This window comes from Oreochromis aureus, linkage group 1 (assembly GCF_013358895.1).
Source record: "Oreochromis aureus strain Israel breed Guangdong linkage group 1, ZZ_aureus, whole genome shotgun sequence".
Taxonomy (NCBI): domain Eukaryota; kingdom Metazoa; phylum Chordata; class Actinopteri; order Cichliformes; family Cichlidae; genus Oreochromis; species Oreochromis aureus.
The window spans coordinates 41,428,314-41,444,403 of NC_052942.1; the positions used below are offsets into that span (position 1 = coordinate 41,428,314).

Genomic DNA, 16,090 nt, shown 5'->3' on the forward strand with positions numbered 1-16,090 from the left:
TGTCACATAAATACAATTTAAAACCACAAGTCGTTTAAAGCAGCCTAACAAAGTTTGATCCTTTCCAGCAGTAATTCTCACACGACGTGGGAGCGTGTGTGATAAAACTATATGGTGACAAATTAAAGGAAAAACACCAGCTTGTGTGAAAAAGCTTCTTCCTGTCCTTTAAAAGTTTAGCTTTAAAACAGACTGTACGTAAAAGATGGACACCGATCAGTTCCTGGTCTGAGAGAGTGTGACGTTTTGGTCACCACGGTTGATTAAATCTTTTTGTTTCCAGATTTAGACGAGAGGGTGGAGCGGTCAGCTTTCGCACAGCGTGTATGGGACCATTAGGCCACGCCCATAATTATGCACTCTTAAATCTGCGTGATTTATGCCGACATCCTCCCCCTGTGCAGGTGTCGTGAAGTTTGTGTATCAGGCTGTAAACATGTTTATTTGTGCTGTTTCAACACGGGGGTCTGTGGGGACTGACTCACTGCTGCCCCTGCTGGATATCGGACGAACTGCAGGTCTTGGCTCATATTTCAGTCCTGTGGTTGATGAAAAGAAAATTAGATTTTTATTTCCAATTTGCTAAAAACAACTGTTTTTAATGGATGAACTAAAATGAAGGTTAAAAAATATCTTAATTATTCGACAACCTCTGAACAAAGTAATATATTTATTGTAACTGTGATGGTATATCATAATTCACATCATTTAGCGCCTTATGTTCCAGTTATCAACATGACGTGTGACCTTTAAATTCAGCAGTATTGTGTTTAAGGGTGTACTTGAATGAACAAATACAGGAAAATATAGAGATTACATTTCTGTAGAATGATTTTAAGTGGAACAACAGCAAGACAAAGATTGCTTTGAAATGACAGCAGTGACAGGAAGTAGGTACATTTTCACAAAAAATCAGGTTTGTGGTGCAGATCGGGCAGATCGTCACGGCAGGAAGGTGAGCGCTCAAAACGGACCCGGCACCGTCTCACAGCCTCTCAGCTGGAGGGGTCACACGTTCAAGGTTTTCCTTTCATTTGTGGCCAGTTTGTAAATATTTCATTCGAGCACAAACTTTTTATTAGCAGACTCCTAAAGTGATTTCTTTCAGCGTCACTCGGGTCAGATAAGATCTGTGACAGAAGCACATCGAAGTGCTGTATGCAAGCCTGCAGAACATAGCATAGCCATTATACTCTTAATGAATTCAGGCGCATTGCTTTACGATACTTGTGGGGAGAAATAAGGAGAATTCAAAGGGCAGCCCACAAGTGTCACATTCCTTTACACACAAGTGGAAAGTGGCCACAGTGTTTAATTCATGTCAGTGAGATAAGAATCCACCATCGGCAGTGTGTTGGAGGGCTCTGTGGTACCAGAACAGGCAGCCCTTATGTCTGCTGACCTCCTACTGGGAGGGGAGGGGGGGGGTTTGAATGAACACATAAGCCGAGCACGACGTGGTGTGGTGTGTGCTTCACAAACGTAGGTGGAGAAAGAGAAGAAGGATCCCAGTGTGGATGCCCTTTGCTCCTGTGAAGTGTACGCTGAGCTTCCTAACATGTCACCTAATGCCACTCCTTCACGCCGCCTCTCCTCAAAAGCGCTTTTTGGTGATTATAATCCTACATTAAAGTCCAGTGGCTGCCGCTGTTACCAGGCAGCATACTAATCAGCTTAATGAGATATTATACAATATTTTGTTGACCTAAGCAGAACCACACTTATTGTTTTGCAGGTTTGACCCCTGCGAGCAGCCATAGATGTTTATACGTCTCCATCTGGAGAGCAGATGGATGTGCATTAAAAGCACTGTTGTTTATTTATTTTTTACTTATGCATTCGCCGATGTTACACATACGGAATGAAAACACGTTTAATGGCGTTACAACACGGTGTGAAAACTGTGACATATTTCACCCAAAAGCCAGCAGAACAAAGAGCGGGCTGTGCACAGAGCAGTGTCGGTGTATCCACGGCATCTTCGTGTTGTTTCCACCATCCTGGAAACTGTGAAGAGCGCAGGCAGCCAGAGAAAGAAAGAGCGAGAGCAAAGCGATTCACATCAAATGTAATATGGCTCTTTAATGGAATATTGTGCCAAGACAAGTGTCGTGGCACCGAGATAAGAATGTTGTGTTTACTGGAGTAACCCCTTGGTTTTAAGTGCTATTGTTAATATCATAATTGTAGTATTGCCGTGGCTTCCCAGCAATGCAGTTGCTCCATTTCATTAAGGCGTGTAATTGGAGGAATTCTGATAGGATGGGCACAAGTAGCTTAATTATACACTGCTCACTGTGTTTACAGAGTAATTATTCCATCCAAAACGGCTTTACATTTTGAAAAAGTTCTGAGTCGCAGCATCCCCGCAGGCCTTCGGCGCTGACAGTTCACACTGGTGTTTTTATTTCACCAGGGCACCTATTCTGCTCCTCTCCAGCCCCACACTCTCATCCTTGGAGTGGCTTTACTTGAGTTTCAGTTCAAAACAAAAATCCTTTTTATCTGATCCTGTGTCTCTATGACATCACAGAGATCCAAGAGCAGAAAAACTGAGTGTTTGGAGCATTACTTGTGGATAACGTGTGCGTACACTGACCTGACTACTAAAAACGGCCAACAGCAGAATTATGACAGGAACACAACTGGCATCCACATTTCCAGACACGTGGTTGGATGAACGCCCAAACACTATCATTGAATGTCTGTAAAATATTAAAATATGTCAAAAATGTTTCTAATACGATTTTTATTTTTCTGTTTCTTCAGGATGGAGGACTCTAGTTTATGTCTTGGTGTATCGTCAGCGGTGCCTGACGCCGAAGCCCACCTGAGCAATGCTGTTCTAAACGGCCGTTACCCAATCAGTCAAAAGCTTCACCAGCTCACCGCCCAGTTAGGACACGCCTTTCCTGACCTGCACCGCCCGCAGCAGATTCCTGAAGAGAAGGCGGCTACGCCGTTGGATGAAAAGACACACCACGCAGCCCTGGCGAGTCAACCAATCAGCAGCCAGATGGCTCTACTAGCCAATCAGCTCAATCGAGACATAGACGCAGGGGCGCTGAGTGGGTTAAACGGGCGCGTCGACCTGCAGCAGTTTCTCAATGGGCAGAACTTGGGCATCATGTCCCAGATGAATGATATCGAAGACGATGCTCGCAAGAACAGGAAGTACCCGTGCCCACTGTGTGGCAAGCGCTTCCGTTTCAACAGCATCCTGTCTCTGCACATGCGCACACACACGGGAGAGAAGCCATTCAAGTGCCCCTACTGTGACCACAGAGCGGCTCAAAAGGGCAACCTGAAGATCCATCTCCGCACCCATAAACTGGGGAACCTGGGAAAAGGCCGTGGCCGAGTTCGAGAAGAGAACCGGCTGCTGCACGAGCTCGAGGAGAGGGCCATCCTAAGAGACAAGCAGATGAGAGGGAGTGGCAGTCTCCTCCAGACCGCTCAGACGCCACATCTGGGCCCCAACAGCAGCTCAAACACCCATCAGCAGCAGTTAGGGTCAGCTTGCACCCCCACCCATTCCTCCGGGCTCGCCACTCCAGACACAGTTTCTCAGCCGTCTTCCTCACCCAAGCCGGCCGGCGCTCAGGATGACCAGTCTTTGAACCCTACTGTGGGCTTCCGCTGTACCTTCTGCAAAGGGAAGTTCAAGAAGCGCGAGGAGCTGGACCGTCACATCCGCATTCTCCACAAGCCCTACAAATGCACTCTGTGCGAGTTCGCCGCCTCCCATGAAGAAGAGCTGATAAGCCATGTAGAGAAGGCCCACATCACAGCCGAGACCACGCAGGGCCAGGGTTCTGGTGGTGCTGGGGGCATGCAGATGGCCACCGAGTTTCGCTGCGAGGTCTGCGGCCAGGTGTTCAGCCAAGCCTGGTTCCTCAAGGGCCACATGAGAAAGCACAAGGAGTCCTTTGAACACTGCTGCCAAATCTGTGGCCGTCGCTTCAAGGAACCCTGGTTCCTCAAGAACCACATGAAGGTGCATCTGAACAAGCTGGCCATCAAGAGCAAGCCACCCCAGCCCAGTGAGCAGGACATGGCCGCCGTCAACAGCATGAGCAATCTGGCTCAGGAAGCCCATGCCAACCTTTATTCCCGCTACATTTCCTGTCTTCAGGGAGGCTTTCTTTCACCAGACAAGCAGGGCCTGAGTGAGCAGCACCAGATGTTGGCCAAAGCGGGGATAGCCATGAAGGAAAAGGAGATGTTAGGAAAGCTGCTTGGACCCATGGCAGGTGCAATAGGCCATGGGCTAGGTGAAAACGAGAAGCGCTCACTCCTTGGCTGTCTCAACCTCGTTCCACCGCTCAAGTCGAGCTGCATGGAGCGCCTCCAGGCGGCTGCAAAGGTGGCAGAGATGGACTCGATCAATAGCTACCAAGCCTGGCAGATAATGGCGCGTGGAATGGCTATGGACAGGGCTTTCATGCCCAAGGAGCAGCAGCAGCAACAGCACCAGCACCATATAACCCCGGGGCAGGAAGATGAGATGGCTGGTGCGGGCTCCTTGGCTTCCTTCTCAAAGGAGAAACAAGACTACTCCTTGATTGCTTCCGGTGATAGCTCCAAGCAGAAGCAGCTCTCCGAGGCCCTGCAGGGATCCAAGGCTTCCAGTGGAGCAGTGATGTCCATGAAGGAGGATGGAAGAGGCTTTGACGGTCACCGTGACCTCATGTCCCACCACGGTAGTGCTGAGGCTCCTGGAGCCCTGGCTGGCTTGGGAAGCCCAAACATTGACTACAGCCTCTCCGGCCTGTCCGGCCTGAAGGAGAAGCCTTCAGAGTGCCCAGACTGCGGACGTGTCTTCAGAACCTACCATCAAATGGTCGTCCACTCGCGAATCCACGGTAAAGACAGGAGAGGCATTGACGAGGCACTTCAGCAAGGACTGGATGAACGCCGTGGATCGGCCAGCGACCCCGAGTCCCAGTCCATCAGCCGCTCCACCACTCCCGGTTCATCCAATGTAACAGAGGAGAGCGGCGTTGGCGGAGGGCATTCCCAGACAGGAAGCATCCAGGACGACAGCCCCCATCCCTCCTCACCATCTTCAGGTAGGAGAACTACTCACAGAATCAACTAGAAGGCAGCGGAGCGAGCGTCCTCCATGTCTACCAGAGAAAGTGATGTAGCTCTTTTCCTGTGCTCCGCCTTTCCACCAAATGAAATTTGATTTCAGTTCTAGTCAAATCTTTCAAACACAAACAGCAGTGATCATCAGCTTTTATTAAAGGAAGAAGACCTCTGTTTTTGATGCATCCAAGCTTTGACGCACACGAGTGATGTTTGCTTTGGTTTTTTTCAGGCGGCTGAAATATAAAAAAACATTGAGTAGAGATGCAGAACCACATACAACATGTAAAAGCCCTCTGCTCAAACCCATCGACCTGTTCGTGCTTCCAGTCTCAAACTTAAACAGATACAGAGGGTGTAGTTCCCTCTGAGACCACATGGGATGCTCTGTTTGTTCACCTAATCTTAACCTTTAAGCTAACGTTAACTTAATCTGTGATGCTTTACATGATGGGTATGTGTTTTTATATGTAAAAACGTGGGAAGACAGCAGATGAATAGCAAAGTGTGTTCTCATCAGCGACTGAGAAACTAAGTCGAGTTGTGAAATAAGCACCTGAGCAGGCCCCAGAGGAGGCGCCCCCCTCAGGGTGTTAGAGAGAAGGCAAAGCAGGATGCTACGTCCATCTTTGTGTACAGTCTGTATTAATGCTGGACCGCACACGCAGCACACTGTTTGACTTTCATTGAACTGGCGGTGCACGTGGCGCATAGAGTCAGCTTTGCTCTGTTGTTTCTGCCATTAAGACTCCAGAGAACGCCATCGTGCCCATTCGCGGGTTAGCAGTCTGTTTCCCGGGAGTGCGGGGACGAGATCGTCTTAAGCACAGCGATTAATAAATGTCTTTAATAAACACGGCGGAGACGAGCAAACCCTTCCCCTTCCCCCACCCAGCCAACGCAGGCCGGCCGGGGCTAGATAAGTGTATGTTTAGTGGGATTAAGGGAGGCTCATTGCTAATGATTACACAAGTTTTTAAAGGTAACTTTTGGTTGCTCCTCAGGGCGCTACGCTGGCGTTAAGAAGCGTGTGCAGTAATTAGGTCACGAATACGCGATAATCAGTCGGTTTAAGCTAAACAAGACACTAATTAAAGATATACATATAAAGCAGGTCAAAAACATTAGCAAGCTTCATTTGCAGAAGCAAGGATGTGCTTTTAAGTCTTTTGAGAGGAAATATAAATATATATAAATATAAATCAGAGTGGCTTAGCTTAAGGCTGTAAGCAACTTAATTCCACCAGTGGAGACGAAATTGTTTATTTATTCACAGAGGCATGAAGTCCTTATCGTGCCCGTGTAGTGTGATGGGTTTGAACATGGGACAGGCTATGTTTATTTTAATCTAAGAAATAATAACAGACAACCCCCCACCCCAATTAGGAATTAATGAAAATGAGAGTGAGATAAAAACCTATTTTCTTTATAGAGACTATTAAACATAACACTTCTCAACAGGGTGGGGGTGTAGCGGATGTAATTATCTTCTGAATTTTAATGCTGGAAGTTTCTCCCCCTCTCTCTCCGTCCCTGCGTCTCTTTTGACTGGAGCACTTTGAATCTGACGAGTACAGCTTGTGGCATTTCAGCAACTTCAGAGGTACTGTACGCAAAATGAATAAATGCACAAATTCAAATAATAAGACTCGCCGTATTTACCGCCAAATGGTAGCGGAGAACAAAGGGTCGCATTAGATTTAGATGAGTGGTTAAATCTGGCCCTGGGGGCGCCACCTTTGGAGGATTAAAGACAGAAACGTACGTAGAAAAACAAATTAAAATAGTGCGCGTTGCTGCATGTGCGCCGCTCAGTCGCAGCACAGCACGGCCGGGTTTAAAGCCGTGTAGAGGAAGTACGCAGACTGTGATGTGGACGGATGGAGTTTTATGTGTAAGTGAAATTGAGAAGGAAACAGACTTGACATTGAAAGTGCTTTAACAGAGCCTCTTTTGCCACTTCCTGTTTTTTAATAAGAAGGAGCAGCAAACTTGACTCGTCGTTGTTCACAACTTACACAATATGAATCACGTTTGGAGCTCGGGGACTCTCAAATTAGAAGCTTTGATGTGTGAGAAAAATGTGTCTGAGTCTCATGTGGAGAAAGGTGTCATGCTTCTCCGCTGCATGCGTGTGTGTGTGTGTGTGTGGGGTTGCTTTGTTGCGTGTGTGCATATATCACTCTCGAGCAGTGAACAGGATGCCGTACTGTACCATTGTGTTAATATCTGAGGTTTGAAAAGCAGAGCTCGTGATTCTCTGTCGGCGTGTACCTGCGAGCGTGAGCATGTGTGCGTGCTCGCCTTCTACCCCGCCACCTACCCGCAGCAATTTAGAGTTAAACTTAAATTATAGTAATCAACAATAACATCTCAACTGTGAAAGAAGGTCAGCTCTGGCACTTTTGTCTTTGAGACGGCACTTGTTTAAAAGCAGCGCGTGAAGTGTGGAAGAAAAAGAGCAGAAAAACAAAAGCCTTTGTCAGAGATGTCCTTTAAAGACCTTCCTTATTAAACGCAGCTCTGCGGCACACCTTGAGCATCTTCCTTATTGAATATTTTTGAAAGAAACAAAGAGGTAATTACATATATGCCCATCACCATCCTCTTTTTACACTTTTTTGTTTGGTTATCCTTGCGCCGACTTCCCCGTATTGTTTCCTGTGATGATCAAAGCTGTGTGGGGAGGAAACGGCGTGCAGTAATCACGTTAGGAAGCCTCAGCAACAGGTAGCGCTGCCACGAGGACCCGGTGCCACGAAGGCACCGCCGCCTCCTCTTTCTCCCCTCTCTTCCACACAAATAGACCGGCGTTGCACGATGGCGTCGCTGAATGTGTAGAAAATTGGCTTTTCTGCGTGCTTGTAAGGCCTAAAGCGGCATGACTCCTTCGCAACCTTCCCGCTACCCCGAAACCCAGCTCCTGGCTCTAAAAGGACCGTGCACGCTCCCTCTGGCTCTTTCTTTCTCCTTCTCGCTCTCTGGAGAATCCCCCGCGTCTTCATTTTTTTCCTTGCGCTTTAACATGGCAGGGATTAGCCGGCATATCCCTGGTCTTACCACGGCTCAAACAAGCAGGCAAAATGCTCGCTCCATACAAATTGAAATTGGATTTGCCAACTTGACGCCTTAGGTTATAAAGCGTGGATATTCATCTAATTGCGACAGTACAATGGGGGCGTAATTACACGTGCAGACAAACTGTTAGAGTGTAATTACTGTGCCATTAAAACAGGAATAAAGTCGAGCTGAACAAGATCCAGACCACTGTGGATGCTAGCTGACATTAGAGAGGAATATCTCCTTGGGATCTTCGCTGACTTCCATGGAGATCGAGCGTGCGGCCGCTCCAGGTCCTCGGGTGTTCTGACGGTGTACGTTGTCCGGTCATCTTCAGCTGCCTTTGCGACAAAACTTGAAAACTATTTCAAATTTCCTTAGTTTTCTGTAAAACGTCGTGTCAGGGCGAGCAAACTGCACCATGTGACCCCCTAAAAAAACAGAACGATGCATTCGCTGTCATCACGACTGCACACGTGGGTTTGGGAAGCAGTCGCGAAGCCTGGACTGAGCATGCTCAGTGTTGCTGCCAGAGCTGAAGATGCGTTTGTCAGTTTGTGAAGGATTAACTGACAACGTACAAATTACTTAGATAAAACTAAAAGGATCTGAAATAAATCATTAAAAATAGAGACTAAAAAAATGACACGAGCTGCCGAGGAGGCCGGTGGTTGTCTGTTTACTGTGAAGTCATATATTTCCCTCCCGTGTCAGTGAAATTGAGAGACGTGAAATCTAAAGTCAAACGTAACGTGTTTACAGTGAAACTCGACGCGTCTGCCCTCGAATGGAAACTGAAAATCAAAGAAAGTAAAAACGCAGGAATGATACGAACTGTGAGCAGCTGGTTACCTCTGACGCTGGTAAAGTACAGTCAGGCCTCCCTGGTTTTTATTAGCTGATTTTCCTCGTTTGTGTAACGTAAACAGACATCGCGGCGACTGCGAGGAACACCGGCACAGTAAAGGTGAACTCCTCACCTCATCGGTGAAATTTGGCCAGCAGGGTGTCGGCAGGGTGGTGCTGGTGGATTCAGGGATCGGGTTCAGTAATCTGGCCCTGCATGTGGAATCATTAAAAAAAAGGCGCTTTGAAATGAGGCCAGCCCTCGGTGAGAGATAATATATGTGTGTAAAAGTATGCGCATTAAAAAATAATGAATTACGGCTCTTTCCCCCGTTCCTTCGCCTGTGCGGATGACTTTGTCTTTGTAATTGACATCCGCTCCTCGCACTATTCTTCTTCGCTCTATAATCAGAGAAGTCGTGGTTACAAAACCTGAGCTTTCTGCCCCCCGCTCATTTGAAGAAGTCTGGCCTGTCATATCTGTATTTTTTATGTGTCACCAAACTTAAATAGACAGTCATTGTGTTACAGGCACATTCATTCCCTGAGCTGTATTTTTGTACAGTAGGTCAGGACTCTGGTGTCTGCTAAATGATAAAAGTTCTATTCAAACGCACTAATTGTCAGTGTGCTGCTCTGATTGACATGTCTCGGATAAATGCAGACTTAGTATTTTTGTACACGCTTGCACAATATAAAAGGCCAATTTATTTCTCTGTTCTTCTTTCTCATTTGATTTCTTTCTTCCTTTTCTCCTGCTCTCTGCCTCTCTGCCCTACCCCGTCTCTCAGACTCAATTTGTAAATATTACCACGGCGGGAATTAGCCCGGGCCTTTTTTAAGACAAATTTCAGTCGTATTCCAACGACGGAGGCTCCTCGGCATTCCTGGGTGGCCATCGGCGGCTAGCCTCGTCCTTATGAAACATTTATCGGCCCATTTTATGTCTTAATGATCACGTTAGGATTTCCCGCTCAGTTACGAAGCCGGGACGCCGCCGCTGAAGGAGAGGAGATGAAAAAATGACAGAGGGGGAAATGACAGGGCATCACAGTCCTCGGTAAACAGCGGCGCATTATGCCATCCACTCATTTCAACTCCAAATCTGTGCCAGAACACAGCTTACCTCAGCACGCATACACACACACACACACACACACACACACACACACACCCTCTGTCTTCCCCATTTCTGTTTTATGTTTTTATAATTAAAACATAATATTTATCTTTCCACAACAGAAGGCTGCCTTACACTGTCAGGTAGACTGTTTGCATATTAATATTCTTAATACATCAACAAGCTATCTTCTCCGGTGTCACTGCTAAAAGTGAGCGGCAACAGAGGAGCTGACTCACAAACGCCGCTCTTTACTCCACCAGTGCAGCAGGAGGAGGACGCCTTAAAAAGAGGAGAGAGAAGAAGAAGTAAAGGAAGCAACAAAGACAGAAATTAACATCACAGTCACAACTTGTGCTGCCAGTGGAGCGTGTTTACTTAGTCTCAGCATTAAGATGCACATACAAATGCACAGATCCCCGCTAAATAAGCGCCCCCTCCTCCTCCGGGCGCGGCGACACTGGCTAAAAGTTTCTCTCTTTGATTGTGTATGTGTGTGCTTAACGGCAGGATGGGGGGGCGGCTGAGGGTGAACGCCAAGTTCCTTTTCTCTCCGTCTGGTGACAGCTGTCTGACTCTGTCAATGTGGGATTCCTGTGAAATGAGGCAGGGCTCTCTCAGTCGGGGAATGCAAATGACGGCGGCGGACGGTGGCGTTGCCGGTTTGAACGCAAACAACCTGCGCCGGCCGTGCGATGCCGGGATCTTTTTATTTCTTTCCCGTTCCTCCCTCGCTTTATCATTCTCTAATTTTTCCCGCCCCTCCTCCTCCTCCTCCTCGTCTTCCTCCCCCTCCCCTCTCAATCTCCTCCTCTTAACCCCAGTGACAGGTCACATAAAAAGCCTTTTGTGTCAGCATCAGGGTGCTGACATGAGAGCAGAAGGCTACATGAAAAATGTTCTTTTTTCCCTTAGCTGTTGCTATCTCGTCATCGTGAAAAGGAGAGCGAGGCAGGGAAACGGAGCGAGCGAGAAGCCAAAAGTGAGAGAGAGGAATTAAGTCCAGGGATTAAGATCTCTGAGCTGGGGTTTTTTTTCCGCCCTCTCCCCCTGCCACATTCCAATTGTTCTTAAAATATTTGGCAATGTCAATTAGTAAGTGAGCAGAGCTAGCTGATGAACACAATTTTCCAGGCGACTGAGCACCCTATTGTTGTGGAGCGAACAGCAGATTTCTGAGGTCATTATCATTCCCTGTTAGCCGTGCCCAGCTGCTCTCCTCTTGGCTCCAGCCAAACTCTGCTCTCCTCTCTCCTTTTTTCCCCTCTCGCTCTTATACATCATCTTTCCCCTCCCTCTTCCACCCTGCACCCCCGCCTCCGCCCGGCCTGCACCGTGTTCGGGGCTGGTTGGTAGCGAGGCAGCAACAGGGGGCCTTCAACAAGAGGAGGGACAGGGGGGGTGAGGACGAGGAGTGCGAACACAAGAGGGAGCGCAGGGGGAAAACAGCTCGGTGACATAAGATTTAAGAAACCTGAGCGAGCTTTTCAGGAATAAAGCGCTTCATTTTTCTCCCGTCGCCGTGACCTCCATCCCGAAAGCAAAAACGTGCATTTTTTCGTGACCTCAGAGTGGAAGAAACACGGCGCCGATTTCAGATTCAAACTGAGAAAACCAAAGAGAAACACCTGCCCGCCGCTGCAGTTTGATTCAAAAGAACCGGCTTCTCTTTCATTCTGCACAAAGCATCCAGGTATCTGCATCTAAACATCCAACGGCGTCTTTCTGTTTTGTTTTTAAGAAAAATGATGAAAGACGCCTTTGTACAAAAGTACGAAAACAAAAAAACTGCAGAGAAGGAAGGAAATCAAAAATCTCTCACTTGTTTCTGCTTTCCACTCGTACATCCTAATGTGTTCCCAGAGGCCTATTCACCCTCCTCTTCTTCCTCCATCCTACTGTAACCCCCCCCACTTCCTCCACCACCCACGGCTGCCCTCCCTCCCCTCAGAGCTCCCCTCGCACCGACGTCTTTGCAGATTTACACCAGAGCAGGTAAAAAAAATCAGGGTTAAGAGTGCTGCACACCTGTGAGGATCTTATAATTTAATAAACTCTTCTAAACAGTTTGTTAATTTAAGCAGCTAAAAAAATGAATAAATGTAATGAAATAAAAAAAATGAAGGTTGGTGGAGGAATACCTGCTCTGTGGTCAGTCCCACCTGTCGGTTCTCTCCATCCTCCAACCTGTAGAAAGTTTGCATAGTTAACACTGCGTTAGCTATCCTCTGTGTGTGTGTGGTGCAAAAAGAGAGGAGGAGGAGAAGAAGAGAAAGAGTGAGAGTGAAAAAGGGTGAGCGGCATCAAAGCGTTGCTCTCAGCTGCAGCTGCCAAGCTTCCTCGTCCCCAGTTAGCAGCCATCCAGCTGTCAGGCTGCGCGAAGAGGAAGAGAGGGGGGAAATCTCTCACCAGCCATATGGTCCCCGGTTCTGTCAGAGACACTCCACGCTCCGTGGGCAAATGGCAAACTCATATATCTAATCAACACTCTTAATATCCAGACCTGAGACCGAGGATATTTTCAGAGCGTTGCCTTTCGGCGGCGGCGGGGATGTGACCCGGCACTCTGGGTTTATTGTTGCAGGAAACACTCGTGGAAAAACCAACCCGGCCCAGTGTCCCCGAGCACGCTGGCTCACACTGATGTAAGAAAAAACAATCCCACAAAGGCAGGACAGGAATATTAATTTTTTTTAAAATAGTTTTCTGTAGCGCGCTGTAGCTTTAAGGAGCGGCGTAGCTTTAAGGCGCCATTACTCCATCAACAGGAAGCAGCAAAGCAGTGGGACTACTTTCAGCAGCGGATTCATACATCCAGCAGGTGAAGCAGAACTTCACCTCCCTGAGCCTGGTTCTGTCGGAGGTTTCTTCCTGTTAAAAGGGAGTTTTTCTTTCCCACTGTCGCCAAAGTGCTTGCTCATAGGGGGTCATATGATTGTTGTGGCCTCTCTGTGTTACTGACATTCTGGTTAAATTTATGAACTTGACCTCATCACGGCATGAAAGCCCGTCGCACACTGCTCTGTGACACCGACGTGTGCACCGGATAGGCTCGAACCCTCGTTTCAGTGCAGCAGAAGCTGTTAGCGTTAGCATGGCTCGGCCCGAGAGAATGGGCTCGAATGTGGCTTTGTGCTGTCTGTTAGTGGGATGCTACACCTGCTCGTCTAATCCTGGCAGGCCTCCGCCTCCAGTCTCTCCGGCTGCAGAGTAACACGTGCCTTATGGCGCAACAAGCCACACTGAATCACGACGAGGTTTGTTGGTATTACAGTGACATCGCTGTGTAAAGCTTGGAAACAACCGTTGCCCCCGCCTCGCCGGGACGGGAAAGTGCGAATCCCTCCCCAGCTGCAGAAAACAGCTTTGAGTGTGCGAGGAGGAAGCATGCAGCAGCGAGGTTTGTGATGTATATACAGAGAGAGTGACGTGAGGCGGAGCAGCAGAGAGAGATTTAAATAGAAATCAGGAGATTTGGATCGGGGGAGGGGGGGGGGTGTCCAAGTCCCACAAATCTTTGCTCAACCCAACAACCTGAAGCAGAGGCCATTAAAGCAGAGAGCCGGGTGAGATATCAGCCGAGATGGATACGGTGGCAGCGATGGTTTGGAGGGATGGTAACTTTAATGGCCCCACTGGGTTTTTAATGAGTGTTGTGCCCCAAACAAAATGAGCTAATTAGTGTTATCATCCATATATCAGACCTACACACACACACACACACACTGCTGTGCATGCTCTGGCACTCGCAGCCTTTTCCATGAACTTACTAACATCTCAGATTCACTCCTTTCTCTCTGATTTGTGTCGCCGGTCACACCTCGTCCTCCTGCAAACACCCCGCCCCCCTCCCCGAGCGTCAGGGTCGTGCCCTGTTTGCGAGGGGAGCGATTATGTCTACACTGGTTTAAAATCGGGATAACAATACCACGAGCGGGCGTTTGGGAATACAGAGAAAAAGGTGCTCGGGCCAATATCCCGGCATTTGGACCGGAGCCCCTGTTACCTGCGCCGGCGTAAGCCGTGTGTTTGTCACGCCATCGCCTCCGGTTGACCACGCTGCCCCACCAGCCCCCCGCTTTATTTCTCTTGCGCTAAGCCTATTATAAAATCAATAAACAATTGAGCTTTTTTCTAGTCCTTTTAAATCTTTTTCTCCTCTATCCTCTGAGATGAAGGGGAAGCATGCAGGCGGCAGAGCGAGGGGGGGGCACAGAATCAGTAACCCCTTCCTTCCTGACCCTCGCACACGTCATCTGCACTTAAACGCAGCGTGGGAAATACACAGGTGAGGCCTCGCGTGACTGTGGCTCTGACCGCTGCACTCCATCGTCTCTCCTCTCAGTTACATGGAGCTGCCGCCATGATGATTGAGGGGTTTTTAATTGTCACAGTGTGGAAATGTAATAACCCTCGAGTTGATAAAAATCAACAAACACCAACTCCGATAGCCGATTTTCAAATCAGCGTCAGAACTGTGGCGTTTACATATTTTAATTCGCTTTGTCAGTTTAAACTCATATTTCAAACTGAGCCGGGGAGGCGACAGCACAAACTTCTTCTCCCAGCAGTCACGCACGAGTTGGAAGTGAGCGCGTGCAGCTCGGCCCAGCGCGCTCTGTTTGCTCTTCTCGGGAGTACGTAGAGTAATTATCAGCGATTAAAGGCGCCGTGGGTTTCTCGCCACGTCCAGCAGCAAGCCGTTTGTGGGGGAAAGCCTCGCCAACAAACTTTGGTGAAGTCACGGCGGCGTGCGGAGCAGCTGCAGACGCTGACATCCTGTCACACTTTAAGATAAACAGTCTTCTGCGCTCCCTTCCACCCACCCTCCACTGGCCGGACGTTTGACTGCAACAGATTTCAGCAAGCTGTTGATTGTGTCGTCTTGGACTTTATTCGTCCTGGCCGACCCTCTCTTCAACACGCCCCGCTATTGGCCGACCCCGGCCCGCACCCCCGCCCCTCCCGCCTCCAGCCAAGCCCCGTTCTTTGGAAAGCTCTCGTCAGGATGGCCTAAACTAGGCTACACGTGGACCGCGGACGTGTCCGCGCTTTCCCACGTGGTCCTCGGAGACGGGGGCTCGCAGAGTGCCCAGAGCGCGCCGGACGAGCATTTGGCCGGCGCGCTCGCTTTTCCCCGGGTTTGTCCCCCTCGGAGACCCTGTGTGGGCCGCTGGTGGTGACTGTGCTTCAGGCAGCATGGTGTGGCCATGTGTGTCACATCCCCCCTTGTCATCCCACCAGACGGAGGGCTGTATCATGGCTATCATCCTGTCACACTTGGATGAAGCTTCTTCGCCTCAGAGTTTGACAGTGACTTGCCTCAGTGACAATTAGCATCAGAAGCGGCTCTCTTATCCACCTGGTTCAAAGGTCTGCGCGCTGAAGATTGGCAGGCGTCTAATTTTCTGTCTCCCGCTGCTGTCGCCGCTCCCTCCATGTTTCTATCTGCTCTTCTTTTGTCGTGCCATGTTCACCATCCCTTCCACAGCACCTCAGGTCCCCTCAGCCCGATTCAACAGGAGGGCTGCGCAGAGAGGCGTCGGTGCTCGCTGCCTGCGCTCGCTGTGTTTTCCTCCTCCTTTCGCTTATTTCCACTGGGAGGAACACTGACCTCATTTGTGAGGACAATAACCCCCTTGACTTTGGGGATTAAGACATGAAACCTTTGTGGATTAATTAGGTTCAGAGCTGAATTCATTTTGTCGCCACGCAAAGCAAAGAGAGAAAGAGGCAGGAGCGGGACACGGGCTGCAGGCCCTATTATGAAATTGCTATTTGTCCAGATATAGATATTAAACACACATGTTGGGGCTGATCGCATTTAAATCCTCCAGCAGAGACTCTCCGGGCAAAGCTTCAGCACAGGAAGTAAGGGACCAGTGCTGAGACAAAGCTGACCCGCCCAGCTCATCTCTCTCCGCAGGGCGACACCTGCAAGCGTGGGCCGCCCGACCAGCTTCAGTCTGCACC

At 48.8% G+C, this 16,090-nt stretch overlaps 1 protein-coding gene across 9 annotated transcripts in view; it reads left to right on the top strand.

The window, feature by feature from the left end:
- znf536 (zinc finger protein 536) overlaps positions 1–16,090 on the top strand; it is a 191,108-nt gene that overhangs the window by 103,964 nt on the left and 71,054 nt on the right. For all 9 annotated transcript variants that reach the window (XM_039614233.1, XM_039614238.1, XM_039614230.1 and 6 more), the window contains one exon: positions 2,770–5,072. In XM_039614233.1, the coding sequence (XP_039470167.1) occupies positions 2,771–5,072 (2,302 nt within the window). In that variant the 5' untranslated portion in view covers position 2,770. The remainder of the gene's footprint in view (positions 1–2,769; positions 5,073–16,090) is intronic.